General features: G+C 38.5%; 1 protein-coding gene and 2 long non-coding RNA genes across 9 annotated transcripts in view; 1 reads left to right on the top strand and 2 right to left on the bottom strand.

Moving 5' to 3' along the window:
* LOC126985519 (uncharacterized) overlaps positions 1–6,607 on the top strand; it is a 151,659-nt gene extending 145,052 nt beyond the window's left edge. For both annotated transcript variants that reach the window (XR_007738772.1, XR_007738768.1), the window contains one exon: positions 6,208–6,607. This is a non-coding gene — a long non-coding RNA (uncharacterized LOC126985519). The remainder of the gene's footprint in view (positions 1–6,207) is intronic.
* Positions 1–22,497, bottom strand: part of LOC126985493 (TGF-beta receptor type-1-like) — a 47,894-nt gene that overhangs the window by 11,259 nt on the left and 14,138 nt on the right. For 4 of the 6 annotated variants that reach the window (XM_050840465.1, XM_050840486.1, XM_050840503.1 and 1 more), the window contains exons 5-10: positions 8,481–8,593; positions 6,823–6,955; positions 5,910–6,045; positions 5,491–5,585; positions 2,608–2,775; positions 1,182–1,354 (exon numbers count right to left, since the gene is read on the bottom strand). In XM_050840465.1, coding sequence (XP_050696422.1) covers positions 1,182–1,354; positions 2,608–2,775; positions 5,491–5,585; positions 5,910–6,045; positions 6,823–6,955; positions 8,481–8,593 — 818 coding nt within the window. Of the gene's footprint in view, positions 1–1,181; positions 1,355–2,607; positions 2,776–5,490; positions 5,586–5,909; positions 6,046–6,822; positions 6,956–8,480; positions 8,594–13,297; positions 13,405–14,177; positions 14,324–22,497 lie in introns of all 6 variants that reach the window. The other 2 variants (XM_050840500.1, XM_050840493.1) reach the window with 2 other exon arrangements.
* LOC126985525 (uncharacterized) lies at positions 8,912–9,717 on the bottom strand. Its single transcript, XR_007738773.1, has 2 exons — positions 9,346–9,717; positions 8,912–9,272 (listed from the first exon to the last, which is right to left on the bottom strand). It is a non-coding gene; the product is annotated as an uncharacterized LOC126985525 (long non-coding RNA).

The raw sequence follows: 22,497 nt of genomic DNA, 5'->3' as shown, positions 1-22,497 counted from the left end.
TTTCCTACTCTGGCTACCTAATTCCTATTCCCACTGGTATTGTGGACTAGAGCTGTAAACATATAAATTTATACAGCTCTGGAGTACAGTCTTGTGGCAAGGGTGAGGTGGCAGTGGCTGCAACGGTGTATGGAAGGTAGTAAACAAACATTGTATGTGGCACGCCAAGCATGTCAGGAAAGGTAGTTTTGGGTGAATGGGTAACATCTGGTGAACACAAATTTAAAGTATTGTTGAATTTTAAAATTAACTTGACTATTCCCTGTGTGTGTTTATCAACTGAAAATATGATCAACCAATGAGAGGCCACGTTCCTCTTGCCCTTTGCCAATGAGGATTCAGGAGGGACTCAAGTCTCTCACCTTATGCATCCTTGTTTATGGCCTTTTGCATATTATTGTATTTATTCTACATTTTCATCACTTCTTTCTAATTTGTTTGACTAGCCTCACTGCCACACAGGGTGATTTTTATTATGCCCCTAATTTAATTCACATTATATGAAAAGCAACAGTGTTACATGGAGAATGTCCTAAATTTCAGTCTTGAGTTAGAAAGAAATCCTTAAAAAGTAACCTGCTAAATGGAGGGGCTGCTGTACAGAAAGATTTAATGGAAAATAGATAAAAGAAAGAGGAGATAAAATGTATAAGAATCTGATACAAAATAGGTAAAAGGAGGAGGAAGAAGATAGACATTGTGAAAGTAATAGTCTCTCATCATTCCTTGGGATATGTAGTGTGTATAGGAGGGGTTGCAGTGATAGTCAGTGGGTGAACATCAAGGTAAAAGCTGAAGAAGTGATAAATATACCTCCTGGCCCTCCCGGCATGTACAGATCGCCTTGTCCATGACTGTACTAGAATACAATAACCATGAACCAGAAATGATTTTTGAATCAGTAATGGGCTAAGTTATATATAAAAAAGGGAGTAGTGTCTTAGTAATTAGAAAAGATTGAGGAAGGAGAGGTGAGCCAAGACAAAAAGAGTAAAGATTTACATGACCATGCAAATTTAGCTGAGTTGTGGGCTGGAGCTCAAAGCAAAAGACTAAAGCCACCAAGAACATCTCTGCTACTGAGCTCCTGCCTTCATTTTTGAAGCATCTAGATGACTTCAATGGGCAAGGTATAAGGGAATAATTGTATATTTGAAGCTGAAGATAAGACTGTTACTCACCTCAGGAGCTAAATACCTCTTGGTTCCCACCCTGTTGTTTGGGACAATGTCTACAGTGTCGGTGGTACAGTCATACCTCACTGCTAGACCCAAATCGGCTATTGCACATGTGCCATTGGACTTTACAAGAATATTTTTACTCTTCAAATCTCTGTGTGCAATGGCTGGCTTTCCTGCAAAGAAAATTGTAGGTAAGCACAAGTAAATAAATGTACAAGCCTTACTACGAATTTGTGGGCCTGGGTTTGACCCCACCTCAGACAGCACCCACCTAACCCAGCTGTCCAGCCTCCCTTTTGGGCTGGTCAAGGCAAAATTAAAAATATCATCTACCCACATCTCCCATATCTTGTTGGAAATCAGTAAAAAAGTTCCCGCAAAATCCAACTATTTGTTGCTCGCAACGGACACAAACACCCATGAGAACTTCCTGAAAGGGGCTCACCAGCTCATTGTAGAGTACGGACTGGAGACAGGGCAAAATAGTGCCACAAGCGGCCAACTACCATTATCCCAGCAGCGCCGAAGGTAAAATCTAGTTGTAAATAAACCACTCGTGAACACTTAGCTATCCTCTTTCTAGGAAGAACTGTCGACCTAGAATGACTCGAAGAGTGAGTGTGTCCCTCAAGGTAGGTAGAAAGTACATAGCGGCCAAGTAATGGTTGGGGACGCTGTGCTGGTGTTGTTTACTTGGAGATGGCTGAACCGAGAATGCTACGCGTGGGGTGCCACAGGAAGATTACTTTTCCTTTCGATAGATGACGCGCCATTCGTATCGGTTACCGCGGTTATTTTGTCCTTGCATATTTGTTTAATTTAGCAAGGTATTTTACTAATTATTTTATGTCAGGAAACACTTCAATATAGTAATTCCTTTCATTGTTTGTTTAGTTAGTCATTTAGGCGACAATTTATTTAATTCGTCTCGATATGAGTTTTGAAGATCGAGATAATTGCCAATCCCCGTGCTATCATCACCTTATTCCAAACAATCTTATTGTCCCATTACTGAAACCCAGCTTTATAAAACAACAAAAACAAGTAGCATCCTCCCCTTCTGTGATCTCCAGTCATCCAATTCTTGTGGTTAAATGACAATACATTTTCCAAGAGTCTATGCTACCTCCCACTGTAAAGCTAAAATTATAGCATCTTCAAATTTCCAATTTCCTATTCTTGTGACTGAGTACATGAAGAATATTTTTCAGGATGTGACACCCAGTGTAGTAACCATCAGGGCCTCAAAACATCAATGTCTAGGTTTGCTGTACTCATCTTTTGTACAGTGTGGTACTTTCAAGTTGGTTGGTGGGTCTGGCATGACTTCCCTCTCAAACAACCTGGTAACCTAGGTTTTGGAATATATTCAAGCAACATGTTAAAGTAGTTCCATAGCCTGAGTAACTAACTATACCACACCCACCTTTGTTTCCCATAATATCCATGTGGAGGTGAGCCAGGCCAGTTGCAATGGACAGGGCCATGCGGATCATGCCGGCTGTGTCCACAGTGTAGCGCATCAAGTAGTCAAAAAGTGAGCCATTTTCATGGTAGTCTGTTACCAGCCACAGCTGAGTCCATGTTCCATTGTCTGTAATTACCCTGAAGTTAGTACTGAGAGCAGAAAGAAATTAGAAGGATCAGTCTTTGGATGGTTAAGTTGAATTCCTGAACAGCACAGTGTTTTAAGAGTTCTGAGAAGTTCCATATTATCATTTTTTGCATATTTAACCCTTAAACTGCTAAACGCTCACAGCGAACGGTAGCGTCATTTGCTGGTGGTGCTAAATACTCGCTGCGACCTCCAATCGCACTCAAATTTCCTGCGGATGAGCGTGTTCCAACAATATTTTACAAGCCTCAGCATTGCCAATTCAGTGGGTTTTACACTAAATTTGGTGGAAAATCATATCACCCTAGCACGGAAAATCTAGTGACAAGTAACTGGTGGATGTTGTTGTCCGATATAGCAGCATTTTTGCATAGCTTCACCTATCACCTGACTGATTTTTTACCAAATAGTTGTAAATTCTGCAGTTGGCAATACTACCCTACCAGCACCCCTTCATGAGATCTAGTCAGTTGCCTCAAAGCCCTCAATATGGTTGGCCGTCGCACACGCACAGACGTAAGTGTTCACAGGCCTGTACGTTCGCAGGAGAGGCATACATAACTGAATCTTATAGATCTGGGCCTCCTCTTTCCAATGGTGTTTTTGCTTTTTAGCTGTGATGAATAGTTTTTGAAATACAGCCATTAAAAGAGACCCCCCGTTGGGTTCCCTGAGTGCGCCTGGGAGGATCATCGTCTCCCTCACCACACGCAATAAATGGGTTAAATCAGACTAGCTGAATCAGCACCCTACACTGACTTAACATATAGTTTGCATGTAAATGCATGTATCATGAATGCTTTACAAAAACTGTAGGGTGTTCAGTTTGTAACCTTGACCCATATTCTCAGATGCTTTAGACTCTCACAACAAATATTTCCAAAGACCTAAAGGAGACTAGTCAGGTTCTCATGAATCTATATTCACATTCATGGTACAGAAGACTTGTCAAACTGTCACAAAGCTCATAAAACCACCCATGGAAATACAGTGTTACCTCGTGATTCAAACTTAATTGGTTCATTTGGGCTGTTCAAATTGAGAATGTTCAAATTAGGAAGCAATTTATCCCATTGAAATTAATGTAGAAAAAAATAAACGGTTTCAGGCCCCAAAATCCTCATATTTTTTTAACATTTTCATGGGTTTATGTTGTGCCCTGTGGCCAGATCACTCAAATATTGTCAACTAGATATATATTGTCGACTAAATATTGCCAACACATGTAAATACATTTTGTGGGGGGAAATGGAGGAGAGGGAAGGGAAGGACACAGACTTAAGATCATGGAAAATATCCCACTGATTCACCGGCGCAACGCACATATTTCCCAGAGTAGAATGCTGAAAGGCCATCCTCCTGGAGATGGGCCTTGTGTGTGAGTGTGTGTGTGTGAGAGAGAGAGAGAGAGAGAGAGAGAGAGAGAGAGAGAGAGAGAGAGCAGCCTCTCTCTCTCTCTCTCTCTCTCTCTCTCTCTCTCTCTCGTCTGACAGGCGTCCGACAGCGTCACCGTTAGTCCTCTTCTAAACCTCTTAATCCTCTTCTAAACCTCTTAAGAGGAAATGGAAGAGGATTAAGAGGAATTTAGAGGAGGATTGAGAGGTTTAGAAGAGGATTAATCCTCTTCCATTTCCTCTTGACCCTTTCCATACTGTGACACCGACGTCTGCGTCACGGATGGAAAGGGTTAAGGCAGCACGTATAACGGCGACGGTGGGCAGACGTGACCCGTACATGTCAAAGCAACGCGAAACTCGGGGCGGTAATGCACAAAAGTCAGGATGGTAAGAATTTAGGACTAAGCGCTAAACGCGAGGATCGCAAAACTCGGATAGCACAAAACTCAAGAGGGTACTGTAGGTAAAAACACACACACACACACACACACACACACACACACACACACACACACACACACACACACTGCAGGGAGGAAGGAGGTAGGAAAGAAGAAAGAAAGGAAACCGAAATAGTGAGATAGGTGTGATGGGGAGGCAGAGAGGGGAGGCCGCGGGTTGGCGTTTTTTGAGGCTGGAGTCCGCGGTATCGCATTCACCGACCTGGCTACACTGGTGGCTTCATCTGCAGCCATTTGTTTGTGTTCGAATTGCAACGCACATTCGAATTGGAGGACAAAATTTGTTTGATAAATGTGTTCGAATTGGGAATTGTTCGAATTGAAAGGCATTCGAATCACGAGGTACCACTGTACTTATAACATATACACAAGCCTTATCAAATGTGGGTGTGGATGTTTGAGAATATGGGACTTAAATACACATAAAATGATGAAAAGAAAACTTCAAATAAGCCCTCCACAACATACTGTGCAGTTAATCAACACTGCTTCATCCAAGGACATTTTGATCCTTTTGATTAAATGTAAGGATACTACTCTGTATTTGGATGTGAGCTGTGATTAAATGTAAGGATACTACTCTGTATTTGGATGTGAGCTGTGATTAAATGTAAGGATACTACTCTGTATTTGGATGTGAGCTGTGATTAAATGTAAGGATACTACTCTGTATTTGGATGTGAGCTGTGACCAGCATTCCTAACCAACAATCACCATGTTCTGATTATATATGATTAAGATGAGGGGAAGGGGCCGGTTTATGGCCAAGGGGGCCGTGGGGAGGCAGGGGTATACTTAGCTAAGTCATGCAACTATGAGATTCAAACCCATCATACCTTTGTTATCAGCTGCAATGAACCCAAGGAGGCAATCATGACGCAGCATCACCGTTTGGTAGATCTCCACCTCCCTGAACCATGACCTCTCATCCCTGATAGACACACGGGTAAACTAAATGAAGAACTAGACAATTAACATGGTTGAGTCATACAATAACCCTTTAATGCAATGATCACTACTTGATTGAAATGCAATATTCAAATGGAGAATAAGTGATTTCATCTGGTTGGTTTACACAGCAGTTTTGAACATGACTTGCTATTGCTCCTTTCATTGAGGGTTAACTGCTTTGAGTCACTATTTCTTCATTCAACATTTTAATAGCAATTCTGTGCCACTAAAGTATTTTTATAGAATTAAAATTTAACTGAGATAATAACACATACGAGCTTCAAAACTTTATATTATTACCCACCTTGATGAGAAAATTTTAACAGCCACAAATTCTCCACGCCACCTTCCTCTCCACACCTCTCCAAACCGACCCTTCCCTATGATATCTATGAGCTGGATTTGTCGGGCAATGCTTCTCTGAACCAGCAGTGGCAGCCCTGTGGGATGAACAATGCTATAGAAGAGGTGCCAAACTTGCATGTAGAAAATTCAGCTCTAACTGTGATCTATCATGAAATGTAAATTCGGTTTGGTCAGGAGTTTTACATAAGCAGAGGCAGGTCTGATGTGATGTATAACTGCTGATATATTCTTTTCAGGCAAATGTTGTTTAGCAAGAATGTCCGGAGGGAACCAGCTGATGGAGTGTTCCATCTGATCAAGAAACTATGACATTCTGGGAACTGACAGATACTGACTGATTACTTTCTGGTAAGTAATCACAAGCAAAATGAGTGAAGCAAGCCACCCCCACCCCCTGCTGCATGTACAAAAGGATACACACAGATATAAGGAGACCACATGCAGCCAGTCAGCCTACGCATGACAGCCCCTAAGAACAAGTTATCAATCATCTGCCTTTACCATTTATAAATCATCCAACACACATTTGAAGTTATCAATAGTATTTACATCAACTGAACAACTGTTTAGTTTATTCTATTCATCCAATATCCCATTTGTATTTGATAATAATCTAATAAAAGCTATCTCTCTGAATCCTCGTTAATGACTGTACTTCCTACATCAAAAATTTATAGATTTAAGTGAGGGGTGTGCCTTGAAAATATCAAAGCTATGAAACATTGATCTTCCATTAAATTATTGCATAGTGACCAGAGCATATTCCTGCAAGTGATATCTGAAAGATTAAGAGGACACCATTAATTTTGCACAGCAAAAATGAGGGGTAGAAATCCTTCTTGCAGCCATACCTGAACCCGAACCACTAGAGGTGAGCTCAATGATGTCCCTGATGGGTGTGTGTGGGCCCATTAACGGCACCTCTGACCGGTCTAAGATGGACTCCACATCAGGGAAGCCTCGTCGGATCCGCTCATTCCGCTCCTGCAATGAGGCAGAGAAAATACAAGTAAACTGACTGATTGATCAATTTCTTTATGATCACTATTTTTTACAGTAAAGGAAATAGACCGAGGGGGGGGATATCATGATACTCCCAAAAAGATTAAAGATGATACCGAAAACAGAGGGCAAATTTTGTTCCAATTTTACATGCTAAAACTAACCAATCAAATCAAATTTTACATGTCAAAGATAGCTTACAGTAAAGTTAACATTGAAGGTCGTGACATGATTAACAAGTCCTGATTGGCTCAACTCGATCTGATGACAGTTGTTTACATAAAGAATTCAGGAACATAATGGGAAAGTTCAACCAATCCTAGAATAAGACCAACTTCATTTTCTTGATCTACTTTTACTCCATAAGAGGTAATTCACGTACATATACGTGGAGCCCAGGTTTACTATCTGCAGTCACTTAATCGCTTCCTGCGGATTTGAAATTCCCTCTAGCCACATTATTATATTTCTGGAAGTGTCTAGCATATATCAGTACAGTTTCCTGCAATTGGAAACACAAGTAAGCCACCCCCAACCCCCTCACATTCCACTCGTCACTGCTTGCCGCATCACTTGCCTCTGAGTCACAATGGCAGGCAGGCATACAGGCAGGGTAATGTTTGTGTAAGGAAGGTGCAAGATGAAGACAAGGGATACTTATATTTTGAGAAGAACAATAATCAATAATTTTGTGATAAAAGTACTGTAATTTTGCAAATGGAATAATTTATGCATGAGATTATCATAAGGTGCTATAAAATGAGTGGAAAACGCCACAAAAATGTATGTAGCATGGCTCAAAAATCATTTGTCTGGCAGCACCACTGAGGGAGCCATGTTTAAAGCCTCAGCATGACATTTAAAAATGGCAATTTTGGCTGACCTCTTACGGGTTAATGAAGACAATGAATAAATACTAAAATATAGGGGAAATATGGGACAAAAATTTTCTACAATGAATGGGCAAAAACAATGCCATGATAGCTTTAGCAGCTCCTATTCCCTTTCTCTTTTATAGGAAAGAAAAAAAGGGACTGTACCTTATTATGGTGCCATTTACAGGCATGTATAAGCTATAAACAAAGTAAGGTCCTGAAGAGTACAAAATCAAATTATGCAATTCACAAGTAGTGTACACTAGAAAACATTCAACATAAATTACCTAGTATGACATGCATGCCTCAAATAGGGCAAGCTGAATTTTAGAAGGAGAATATTACACTAGCAAAAAACAAATAGTACAACCCAAAGGTTAACTTTAACCAAAGAACAATGCTCACAATTGCAGCCAGGTGCAACTTTTTTTTCTACTGCCATACTCCTCACTTGTTGACATCTCATTAATTATAGTTAGCTTCAAGAGGACACTATGATGGAATTTCAATTATTCAGATATTTGTCCAAGATATTAAAAAGAAAATCATAAAGAAATCAGGTCCACAAAATTGAGAGTGTACTGTGTGATGGAAAGGAATGAGAAGAACAGCTCAGCAGACTTCTCCTTTACCTTATGATGGTGCCAGTAACACATGATTGCTACCAGGACCACAGTGAGCAGCAGGGACAGTGCCACAGCTCCAGCCAGCACCAAGTACCTCATTGACGGCCCTGGTGATGGCCCTGAACAATAGGTGACGATGGTTAACACAATGGTACAAGTCAAGTCATCAAGAGGGTAACTCAGTGCTACACTACTAATTAAAATGCTGATTATATTCATTACATTCTTGGAACACTACTTTTTTATTACTCATAAGTTTGTTAAACAATCAACAAATTCAACAGAAAAATTACTGTTGCAGTGCATGAATTAACTCATTAGTATTCACTCATCTCTAAAAGCTATGCTAAGGAGATGACATAAAAGGATAACTATCTAAAATATCTACAGTAACTGGAAATTGCAGACATAGATGCTAATGTGAAAATTGTACAAAAGTGTTTGTGTGTGTGTGTTGTGTGTGTGTGTGTGTGTGTGTGTGTGTGTGTGTGTGTGTGTGCACGCACGCTTCAGTATCAAATAAAGTAAAGGCATGCCTCAAGTGAACAATTGTGTCAGTTCCTCAGATGGAAGCAACTGAAAAAATATGAACCTCATACTCAAGTACAGACTATCATTGCACCATTCCAAGTGTGGAAAAATGCACCAAATCAAGCAGGAAATAGAAAACCACATTCATCAATATGTTTGCTTTTATACTTAGAGAAAAATATGAACCAATGAATACAATAGGAATCAGTAGAGTATGTGTGTTTTGTCTTCAGGGTATTAGTAGATGGTTCAGTTTACATGTAATGACTCGACTTCCCATATGTGTTTAGCTAACTGATTGTGCCGTGGATATCTTTGTGTCGACATGGGAGTTCATTACCAAGACTTCCCATATGTGTTTAGCTAACTGATTGTGCCGTGGATATCTTTGTGTCGACATGGGAGTTCATTACCAAGAGGGAGGAGAGTGGAACCTTTTTCCCTTGTGTTAAAATCTTAGTGCGAGTCTTCTGTTGCTTTGAAGGTAAGATAAGCAGATAACTAAAACTTTACAGAAAGAAAGGAGTTCCTTCTTTAAAGTTCTTAAGAGTATGTTAATGTGTTGAGTTTAGCAGTGTTACTGTACTTGTGTGAATCAATTAGTTCCATTGTATTCAGGCTCCATTTAAAATGCATTCACAAACACAAAAGTATATTAAAATATATACTATAGAATGTATCTAAGTATGAATATAATATTTGACTGTATGAATATCTGACTGCATATATATATATATATATATATATATATATATATATATATATATATATATATATATATATATATATATATATATATATATATATATATATATATATATATATATATATATATATATATATATATATATATATATATATATATATATATATATATATATATATATATATATATATATATATATATATATATATATATATATATATATATATATATATATATATATATATATATATATATATATATATATATATATATATATATATATATATATATATATATATATATATATATATATATATATATATATATATATATATATATATATATATATATATATATATATATATATATGCAGCAATATGCACATACATCAATTGACACACAACTGTAGGTAAAATAAATATATACAAAGCCAAGGCAGCAACTGGCATTGTCTAAAACTGAAACTCCCAACAAACCAACGTGCTAAAACAAGGAAGGGACATAACCCACTGCTCCTGAGCGCATCACAGCACCACAACAGCACAACACTTGGAGCAGCAAGTCAATGAAGAGAATACAAGCCACACAAGGAGTGTCACCTGTGATCCAGACACACAGCCCAGCATACCCTAGCCTGTGAGGGCCATGTTGACCCAAATCAGTCCACCAGAGACGCGCAGGAAGCATGTATGCCAGCATTAGACACCATCACTCAACCGTCACAACTGCCTGAGTCACTACCAACACTGCATCGCTTTCTTCTCTCCAAAGTCAACATGACACACCATGAAGGGTGTTGGTACCAATATTATTTGTAATTTATTTCATAATCAATTATCATTTTGAGACTTCCCCAAAAACGAAACCAACTGAGCAAGCACTTCATTCAACACACAACAAATTATTAAAAATAAAAGACGAGAATTTTTGAAGAGACGAAATAAGAAAGAAGATATTAATCTGTAAGGTAGTCTTCCTCGTCTATATATAGTCAGCTAAATGAAGCATTTGGGTCTTCTTGCATGGGGAGAGTCAAAACATTTGTTGTTCACCAGTACAACTCATTATTTGTGATGGCACTTTAAATGGATGCATTATTTAACCAGTCAGGCCTCATTATGTAGTATATATAATGCAATATGCTGCATCTATTTGCAATAATAGTTACAGATAACTGCTTGTTTCATGAAATATTGCTTGGTTTGTGGATATCATCAGTTCTTATTAACTACAAACAGTTCTTCCTACATGACTAAGAAGTACAATGAAAGCCTATTGATGCATCTGCATTTCCAATGCCGAATCAGAAGTGAATTAATGTGTCATCACACAGTAAGTCCTTGATTTATATAGAGAAATAGTGACATGTGGTAGCAGCAGCAGCAGCAACACCAGTAGTGGTAGTAGTAGCAGGAGGAATAGTAATGGCAGTAACAGTAGTAGTCGTGGTAGTAGTAGTGTTAGTAGAACTATACCATGAGTTTCCATTTCATATGTTTTATAGAACTTTACTAGTTATAAAGTACACACATTCCAACAGCTTTACTTCATGCCTATCTTAACACACAACTTCAAAATATGCATATTAATTCCAAATAGTTGTTGCAGAAATATCACTCGACTATAATGTCATACATTCTGATCCCTATCAGGACATCAAAACTTCTATGACTAACATCTAATTTCAACATCAACCTCTTCTTGAAATCCCTCAAATTTCAAACTTTTAAAGTTAAATCACAACTTGCAGCTAATGCTAAACTATTATGCTGACTTGCCAGGGTTAAATTAATGACTGAACACTCGAACACCTTCTTTAAGTCTGGCATGTTTCATGTCTTCAAGCCTATTTCTGAAGTTAGTGAAATCTTTTTCCACTTCATGGGTGGCCACTTGATGTTATAGATTATTGGGCAGTCAGTTTGGAAAAATATAAATACTAAATGATGTGTGCAGCTGCTGATAGGATGAGCACATCACAGATGCCTTTGGTGAGGCAATGTAGCAATGTTGGAGCCGATTGTGATGACATATCACGCAGGACTAGTTGTTCCATTATCTTGCTGTTTTTTTGACAGCTAACTGCCTGTCACAACACCCTGTTTCAGTATCTCCATCATGAACAAGGCTTGCCCTATGGCAGTAATTTCATAACTTGACCTCCAACCCGCTTATTTTGACAACATGAAGCGGGAAGCAATGCAATTAATTTTCTGGTAGTGGGGCCGCATGTCTAGCAATATGAAGAGACGGAAAACACATTCCTATAGCCCAATAAAATGGTGTCCCACACAACAGCTCCCTCACAATATTCCCTCAGCAGCTCTTGTAGGCGACCCTGTACCAGAAACAGGAATCATATTTGAATGAAACATCTGTAGGTCATAATATGGAAAAGAGGTGACACTGGCCACACTTATAACAATGACATGATTGGTTTACAGTCACTGCCATGACTGACTTGGTGGACTCAGTAGGGGTGTTTGGAACCATCTTGGCAAAGCTTGTTAGCTCTATTGTATAATATTGCACAACATTGCATGGCCGGCGGGTTACCTGAAATCGGGGAACAGGTGCCCACCCTTCCCGCACAACTCCCATCACAACATCTCCTCGGGCAGTCTTGATGCAACTTGCCCACTCATTCCTCCCAACCAATTGGAACATTTTTGCTAGTTCCAAGGCTATGATCATTAGTTATGAAACTCAGGACTGTTTCTATCCTATCGCTAGACTAGACATTACTAATTAGAAAATTTCTGGGCCCCACTGTAATTATTAATTATTATAACATGAAAAACTGTACTGAATGAAAAAAGTTGAGTGTCAAAACAACAAGGTGTTTGCACGTGCCAAGGCAGTCACGATGAGGATTTTTCCAGAGAAATATTGCTTCAGACGAACTCACTGAAACAGGGTGTAGTAATGTTAGCACAGCAGTGGAACACAAGTGAAACAAAGTTAAGGCACAGCAGTAATCAAGACAGAACAGGCACGAAGTGAGGATCAAGCAAAAGACCAAAGTATAAATCAAGGACTTAAAAAGTTCTAGTATCCCTTCTACCAATGACTGATTCAATTGATACTTTAGATTGAAAAGGATATAAGTAAAGGCAAGCCTTGATATACACAAGCTCTTTATACACACACTCGCTTATTTGCATGTAATCTTTTCTGCAACATAAGATTAACATAGGGTTTTCTTGAGTCAAACTTATTCTTTGGGGATGATGAGCTTGGAATGTATACCCTCTAACATACTTAGATTTGAATAGGGAAACTTGTTTCATTATATTATACAAAACTGTTGGCAACAAGTTTTAAGAAACCTAACCCATATATATTAAGAGAATTGATTGTACTGTGCATTTCAATCAATCCAAAGTTATTTACAAGTTTCTTTACAGCCACAACAATAGCTAATTGTACTTCAAGACAACAATACCCAACAGTGCATGAAGGAATCCCACATGGGCCCACGATTACTGGCAGACCACAGAGCCTCACCACGGACAAGAGCCCTTACTGCAAGGCTGACCCAGACAGATTTATCACAAGTAACCATCACACCAAAATATCATCTCACCTCCTGGGATTTTACGAGGACTGACATCATTGCAAAGTGGATCAGAACAGGTAGCTCGAACAGAGAAAGGCAAAAGATCTTCTTCATCATAGCAGTCGTGAGAGTGGCTGTGGAACAATTTGACCAGTTAAATTACCACTTCTCTCACCCTTTACTACTCTCTCAGGTTGACTGGATGCACCTGAAAACCCTTCCTCGAGATGGGCATACCCAACTCCCACAACCCAAAGTGTGATGACCACCACTGCCACCCACAACACTATACGAGGAACACGATGCCCGCATCAACTGTAGCATCACCATCAGACACCAGAACACAAATACGTACAGTCATTACCAAAAAAACGATTATCTCATACAAAGGAGGTAAAATAATATCTACATCATACGATTGTCTTGTCAGCTAACAAGAGAAGCAATGTATAAATAAATAAATAAGGCATAATAATTATTAAAACAATGAAAGCCCTTGCTATAACACAAACCACCACAACACAACTACTCATTGCATCAAAGAGGTTCTGGCTAGTGTGTGAAGTGGCATATGATTGTCATGTTTCCTGTAAAAATAAATAGGTTATCCCTATTTCAACCATAATCAAAACCAATATATAAGTAAAAGCACAACTGTTGCTTTTAATTCTCCTTTCCAAGGTAAAATAATTGTTACCAATGAATGAATAATAAATTTAAAAAGCAATGGGTTAATGCCACCTTCACAAGATTGTTTCAGAAAATATTCTTAAAGAAATTGACAAGCCCTTAATGAGTAGGAGAAAAATGAAGATGCTGGGGCTCAGGACTGCCTGAAGAACACCCTGAGGGCTGCAGGGGACAGGTGTAAAGGAGCTGAGAGGGTACACTACTCAGTCATACCTACCTACTTCCAGCTCGGGAGGTAGAGTAACATGTCTGTTGCAGTAGTCACCATCCTTGCAACAATTTACATATTTCGCCTTGTTGCCTGTGTTCAAGCATATAAATGGTCTGCTCATCGGATTTAACTGTTCCTTCGTAAAGCAGTTCCTAGGGGCACAGGAAGGAGAGACAATAACATTACACCCCACCACAAACACTACCTTAGAAACAAAATACTATTACCAGCACTTACCAAACATCTAGCACATGTACCTTACAAGACTAGGTCTTGCTTGCTTACCACACAGCCCCACAATTAGCTGTAGACCTGACAATCATTAAAACACTTAAAAATATATAAGTACACATAGGAGAAAATAAACAATTATTCACTATATATTACTTCTCATACAAGTAACTTAATCATCAGTTTATACAATTAAACACCATTAGTAGAAATACACAGCTCGCAATAGGAAATACACATGAGGAATCATCAAAAACAGAAAGAACTGCACTGGGATGAAGACATATAATTATCTGATTAATATATGCCCACTCAGTCACCAGAAAATGTTATATAGTGTACACCTGCTACCTACCCTCTGCTCACCTGGAATTACAGCACTTCACCATGTCCAGTGTATTCTACATTAACAACAGATTTAAAATTTGTATCGAAATTACCCAAACCTTTAGTGAATAAGATATGGCAGTTTAGCTAATCACTGGTGTCTTGTGTCAGATATACGGTCTATCTACAAAGACAGTTGTTTAAAATGCTGTTCTTAGGCCCTACAGTGAATGCTTATCTCACAAGATTCAAGATATGAGTGGAAATAGAAATTAAAAATATTGTGAGTGTTGTGTGAGTACAAAATTATATCTATGCAAAATCATTTCAATTAAATCCCTTGAGAGAGAGAGAGAGAGAGAGAGAGAGAGAGAGAGAGAGAGAGAGAGAGAGAGAGAGAGAGAGAGAGAGAGAGAGAGAGAGAGAGAGAGAGAGAGAGAGAGAGAGAGAGAGAGAGAGAGAGAGAGAGAGAGAGAGAGAGAGAGAGAGAGAGAGAGAGAGAGAGAGAGAGAGAGAGAGAGAGAGAGAGAGAGAGAGAGAGACACACACACACACACACACACACACACACACACACACACACACACACACACACAAAGAAAAATAATATATATGGGAACATTTATCAAGTGCTCAATTCCTTTAAAATTTCAAATATGAATGCTTGTGGAAGAAAGTTACTCTCAATCCCACTGATTATGGATTATATCACCTTGCTCACTGGGAGTATCCTTACAAACTGCATGTTACTCTCAATAAAATTTAACTAATTTTGTAATAGAATCGTGATTAATCACTAATAAAGCACTCAAACTTTTTTTGTCTGACAGTCATCTCGGAGACCACAAAGGTCTCTTAACATGACTTTCAATGGTTTAATTACTTTTCATAAACTGCTTGGCTGACAAACTGAAGCCTTTTGGTGGCATGTCACCACAAACAAGTGAGACCCAACAGTGGCAGTGAAGGTATAATTCTCATTGAAGCTTGTACAAGCAACTATTGGAAAAAATAATAAAAGGGAGTATCAGCTACAAAGCCAAGTTCCAAACTTGCCGGGTAATGTGTTCCTTACTGGAATAATGTCAACCCAGTGACTTGTTTTCAGTGTGAGGCTCTGCCCAAACAGAAACCTGCCCTGGCTATGCCTCTGAAAATGTGTGAATTCATTCATTAATTGCCAGCAAAATTAAGAGAAGCAGTACTTTGGGCAAGAAAACAGCAGAACTGAGGAAAATGAGTTCACAGAGTAGGATACTGTGACTATCAATTACTGTAATGTCATGCATGTTAACTCTTTTACACATTTTTTGCTATGCAAAAAGGCATAAAAGCATGCAGTGTTAGTGATGTGCAAAATGTATGGTACAGCTGCAGCAGTCTGAGATACTGGGTGAGCAGTGCAAGCTGTGCAAAACAGAAACAGTTGTAGCAGAATGGACTGTCCTGTCCCCAGCAGCCTGGCTGATGGTGAAAACTCTCTGGTAACTTTCCATAAGTTACAATATGGTATGTACACAGCTGAGCCTGTTTGAGTATTTAAATTACAACCTTTTTTCTGCCCTATATTTGTTAATGTATACAAGCCCTTCTTGCAATGGGCAAATGACAAAGTTCCTCATGTCTTAGCTTAAATTATTCTCCATAATGTTATATAGCACACATATTACTATCTAGTACACATAGAGAACAGATCCTTTCCAAACAGTATTTCAAATAAACAGCTTAGAAATTGTAGAATGAGTCTCCAAATAAGTGCCAATGAGCTACAAAGCCTACATCTACAATGCTGTCAATTCAAGATCCATATTAAATAAAGGTGCTGCTTGTTACAAATCAATGGTGCTACAAAACAAAATGAGAAATTAATACTACCCAAAAGAGAAAACTGCTAACAATTTAAAGTACATGTAACTTTATACATCTTATCATTTAAAATATTTATTTACTGTGCTTTCTGATTTTAACTTCATGGATAATCATATTTGGTAGATGAATGCAAAAAATTGTTAGCAATTTTATCATAAGACTTTGAGGTACAATATCTACTTAAAATATTTAAACATAAGTCCACATTGTATGCTATTAAATCAGTTTTGATCACAGAGGAATTAGGATTCCTAATTAACTGCAAGAAAATGAAGGAGAGAAAGAACATTTCTATGCAAACCATACAACTTTCAGCTTTGATATTTCTATTTCATTTCCTCCATGCATCAAGCTAATTCTTTTGTCCAAATAGAAATATACAAATTTGCTCCATAGGGTTAATAAGTGTCCCTCATGAGGGCTAATGCATCAATACTATGCAACTACAGAATGTTCAAAGAATTCACACACACAAGTGCTTTTTTCTTGTATGTGAAACTTCTAGTAGAATATGGGAGCCTTTGGTGTGGTAGAGTATGGGAAATTAAGGTGTAATATTTACATTAGTGGTACTGACTAAACCATTTAGCACCTCTTCGCATTCTGAAAATAGACTCTAAAACACTTCGCATTTCTTGGCATAGCTAATGAAACATTATAAAACACCTTTGTATGGGTGCAGTGAACATAGCAATCTTTACTATCCACAACACACTAGTCTCTGAAACCTGACCTGTTTGAAATCTATTACATTTATGATGCCTGTGCTGTGGATGGCTCCAGAATTCATTACTGTTAAGTGACTAAATGATCCAAAGTCTATTCAGTTGAAGTAACTAGAAATGCATTTTCTTTTAACCCTTTCGTTGCTAAGCGCTCGCAACGAGACTATCCCCCCAGGTGCGCTCGGGCACCCCATCGGGGGAGGGGGATCTCTTTTAACCCTTTCCATCCGTGACGCAGACGTCGGCGTCACAGTATGGAAAGGGTCAAGAGGAAATGGAAGAGGATTAATCCTCTTCTAACCCTCTCAATCCTCCTCTAAATTCCTCTTAATCCTCTTCCATTTCCTCTTAAGAGGTTTAGAAGAGGATTAAGAGGAAATGGAAAAGGATTAAGAGGTTAAGAAGAGGATTAACGGTGACGGTGATATTGAGCACTTTATGATATCATATACCGGTCCAACCAGCTGATTTCTGCATTCTTTCAGAATAAAACCTGAGACTCCATCCGGTCCTATTGCTGCTTTCCTCTCCTCCAGCTCCTCCATTATTTTATATATCTCCTCTTTAGTTACTATGACTTCATACATTTGAACATTTATCTTGTCAACTTGTGGTTCATTGAATTGATTCTTTTGTAAAAACTTGCTGGAACCTCTTGTTTAGCAGCTCAGTCAGGTCTTTAGGATCTTCAATTATCTTATTTCCATCTTTCAGTCTCTCTATTTTTTCCCTTCGTTTGATTATTCCATTTATGAATCTATAAAACAGTTTAGGTTCTTCCTTGCACTTTTCAACAATATCCTTTTCATATCCTTTCTCTTCTTCTCTCCTTATTTTCACATATTCATTTCTTGCTATCTTAAAATCTTCTTTGTTCCTTTGATTCTTATTTCTTTTCAATCTCTTCCACGCTTTGTCTCTTTTTTTCCTTTGCATCTGCACATCTTGCATTAAACCAATCCTTCTTTCCTCTTTCTTTGGGTTTATACAATGGAACATATTTCATGACACCTGTTTCATACGCCTCCATAAATATATCATACTTTTCCTGCACCTCCTTTGTTCTCTTCAACTTTTCCCAGTCTAGCTCTTCATAATATTTCTTAAGATTTTCTATGTCTGCCTTCCTATTGTTTCTCCTGTTTCTTTTATATGATTCGTCCCCCTCAGTGCCTTCCTCCTCTGTTTCCATCTCTGTTATCACAACATCGCTCTTTCCCAGGGGACACACATATCTTCATTCAATTAACAAGTGCATTCCCTTTGTTAGCACCAGGTCCAGTCTCGCCGGTTCATCATCATTCCTGTATCTTGTGTTCTCCGTCACCCACTGCATCATCAAGTTTTCCATAGTCAATCTTAGAAATCTTTCCCTCCACGCCATTTCACTACCTCCACTTTCAAATGTTTCCCAATTTACCTCCTTACAGTTGAAGTCTCCAACTAACAAGACTCTTTTGTTTGCTTTGAGTAACCTACTCAAACTCTGAATGGTATCTTCAGTCATGGTCTCATATTTTTCTTTGTTCCATGAGTTTGTTCTTGGTGGTACATAGGTTGTTATTATCATCATTTCTCTGTTTTTGTTCTCTAGATTAACACTCACTATTTCCGCCTTTCCTTCTCCATATCCTACTGATTTTACTAATACCTCCTTCCTTGTCATTATCATCACTCCTCCACCATCTTTATCCTTTCCATCCTTCCTCTATACATTGTAATTATTATCAAACATTATTTGAATGACCTCAATCAGCTTTGTTTCCGTTAAACATACAATCTTGGGCTGTTTTTCCTTTAAGTAGTCTTGTAGTTTCAGTTTTCTAGATATTATTCCATCTACATTTGTATACATCACATTTAATCCCTTATTTGTTTCAATCTTGTCTTGCTTCTGTTCTCTTTCGGCTTTTCCCTCATACAGTCATCCCTCAAATAGTACGGTTTTGGTTTTATGTGGATTTTCTAAGAAGATTTTTAAGGCTTTTTAAATATCCCGATGAGCAGGAAATTTAAAAATCCTAAAAGATCTTCAATGACAATCTGTATAAAACCGAAACCGAACTTTTGGAAACCGTACTATTTGAGGGACGGCAGTATACCATTTCTTTACTCGATCTCCCAGAACTCTCTATAAAATACTTCTTTTTCCTCTTCTGATCTTGCATTATTTCTCTCTTTTGCCTCTGCTTGTAATTCATTCCATTTCATCCTTATCACACTATGTACTGCCTGGGGGTTGGGATGGCATGTTCCTCCCTTCTCCTTTGTTGTTTACTTGCAACAATAAACTATCAATCAATCAATCAATCAATCAATCTTCTTCATTTCTATTTTTGTGTTATGTATATTTCCTTACATTTGTCTATTTCCCTTAGTTTAGTTGTTCTGTACAATATTTCCTCAGTTACCTTCTGTGATTTTTATCTTAATTTAACTGGCCTTGTCTTACCTTCTATGTAAGGGCCCATCCAAACAATCTCATCCACCTCCTCCTCAAGGTTTTGTATTTCTTCGTAATTCAAGTTTTTCAGTAAGTCCTTCACTGACTTAAGTTCTTCCTTATCCCTTCTTGGTTTATATATTATGTTTTTCTCTTTCATTCCGAATATTATAACACTTTTTCTTATCCGCTACATCTCTTACTAAATCTTCATTCTTTTTTCATGACCTTGACCACCTCTTTTTCTACATTTTCCTTCTCCTCTTTCAGTTGCTTTTCAATTATATCCTGGAAGTCTACATTAGCTTTTTCATGTTCAACTTTCCAGGTCTTTATTTCACCCATCACTTCCTCCCTTCCTCTCTTTTCCTCCTTGTCCATTATCTCTTTCAGGTTTTCATTTTTCTTTCTTACCACTCCAAGTACTTCCTTCATTATTTTTTCATATTTCGCCAACTTCTCTTTCAACTCCTCATTTCCCTGAACTAGTTTTTTTTCTCCCTTTCTTCTAGACTTCGTACTCTTGCCCGTAAGTCACTGTGCATCTTCTTACTTTCCATCTCTTCATCCTCCATGATCTTGACTCTTCCGATCCACATATTCAGTTTCTTTTTAACCAGCAACACTTTTCTGTACAGACACGGTTCATTATTTCCAAAACCAGAGAAATTTGGTTCGCTAGATTCATAACAATCTTCACTATCCTCATCCCCTCCCACAGCTCCCTCTCGCATTTTCAGTCTTGCTCCATTTCCTCTTCTTCCTCTTTTCGGTGTCTGCCACCCCTCTTCCCCCTCACTCATCTTACACTAGCTTTTTTAACCCGGTAGCAGCGACGGGCCAAATTTGTGGCTTCACCGTGTAGCAGCGACGGGCCAAATTTGTGGCTTCACCGTGTAGCAGCGACGGGCCAAATTTGTGCCATGAAATTTACCCCCCAAAATAGATGATACATAATCTGATCAGAAATGCTTTGATATATATCATGAAATAGTTTGTGTGAGGGGTAATTTTTTCTATTTTTTCTCGCTTGGAGGGACCATTAAGAAACATGATCCGCGCTGCTACCGGGTTAAGTTCTTTGCACGGGAGATGGGCCTCTCAGCATAACCCTGACCCTGTAAACACAACAACACAGGTGCTGACCAACAGCTGATCCCAACACAGGGTGTGTGTGTGTGTGTGTGTGTGTGTTGGGGGGGGGGAATAATTCACCTCTTGGTCTGCTGCGGGTCTCTCTCGAGACATCCAGCCGTTCCCCTACGGAAGAGCACGGAAGAGATTGTGTGTGTGTGTGTGTGTGTGTGTGTGTGTGTGTGTGTGTGTGTGTGTGTGTAATAATAATAATAATAATAATAATAATAATAATAATAATAATAATAAATGGTTTATTCATTTGTAGGCAGCCATACGGCTGAAAATACACAAAAATATAATACAATGAGTTTCATGTGATGAGTAATGGGGGAGGTGGGAAAGGGTGATGTGTGTGTGTGTGTGTGTGTGTGTGTGTTGGGGTGGAGGGGTCATGTGATCATAGAGGTGTTAATGGCGTCGGTATCGCATTAAGCCGATATCTGTCCGTGCGAGTTTTGACCGGGACGAGAATATTGTGGTGTCTTGTGGGTCTAGTGGGGGGAGGGAAGGCGGTGGGAGTAGATCTCTATGACGGGGGTTGTGAAGGAGGGACTTATGTGTGTGTGAGCGTGTGTGTAAACAAAGGCCCAAGGGCCAGCAAGCAGTTGTGAGTTAAGGGGCAATGAAGGCAGGACAGCATGGCACTTTCCACCAAAAGAGAAGAATCATGAGTCTGCTGACTTTGCTGACATTTGAAAATGATTGTAACAAACACTCCAACAACTAAAGATTTTGTAATTTGAATGATTTTTTTTTATTTATAATCCATACCACAACTGATATGGCATTAAAAATCATTTAGTCAGCAATAGCAGTTTGAACATGCCTTCGTGACAGATATCAGTAGTTAAAATATATTTTATCTCTCCTCCTTGTTCATTATGACAGTAACAAGGAACTTGTGAAAAGTTCTCAGGATAACGTTGTTAAATGGCTCAGTTCATGCTCTCTCTCTCTCTCTCTCTCTCTCTCTCTCTCTCTCTCTCTCTCTCTCTCTCTCTCTCTCTCTCTCTCTCACACATACATTTGCTGTGTAAACCCCTTGACAAAAAATGTAAGACAAGTTTAAATGCCACAGATATCAAGATTAATATGACATATAGCAGAAAAGAAACCTTGAGCAGCCAGCAGTGACAAACATGTCTGAACAAACAGCAGTCAAGCCATATTGGGCCAATTTGGAACTCGGATGCCATTTTTGGTGTTCTAATTTTTCCAGTCCTTTTAACATATCCCAGCCACCTTAAACACTTCATGCAAGGCTTATCATTCAGAGACTGAAATACTTCAATTTACACTTGAAAACTAAAAACTAGTGTTAAAACTATGCAATAGTTTCATCAACAACATTTTAAAGACTCATCCTAACCTTCCATGAACCCTTAGAAAATTTTACTTCAATTACAAAACCACACTGAATGCAAACATTTGAAAAGTATTCTTTATATTGTATTTCTTCAAACTCACTTCATAATAGTAAATGATAAAATTAAATCATTATGCTACTATACATCAATTCTAAGCAATTCAACTGTAAAAGCTTATCAAGAACATATTTCACATATGCACTGATACCAAGACGTTTGCACATTAC

Source organism: Eriocheir sinensis, chromosome 5, assembly GCF_024679095.1.
Source record: "Eriocheir sinensis breed Jianghai 21 chromosome 5, ASM2467909v1, whole genome shotgun sequence".
NCBI lineage: Eukaryota > Metazoa > Arthropoda > Malacostraca > Decapoda > Varunidae > Eriocheir > Eriocheir sinensis.
Note: the sequence above shows the minus strand (reverse complement) of the source record. Positions and strands in the feature narration are given on the sequence as shown.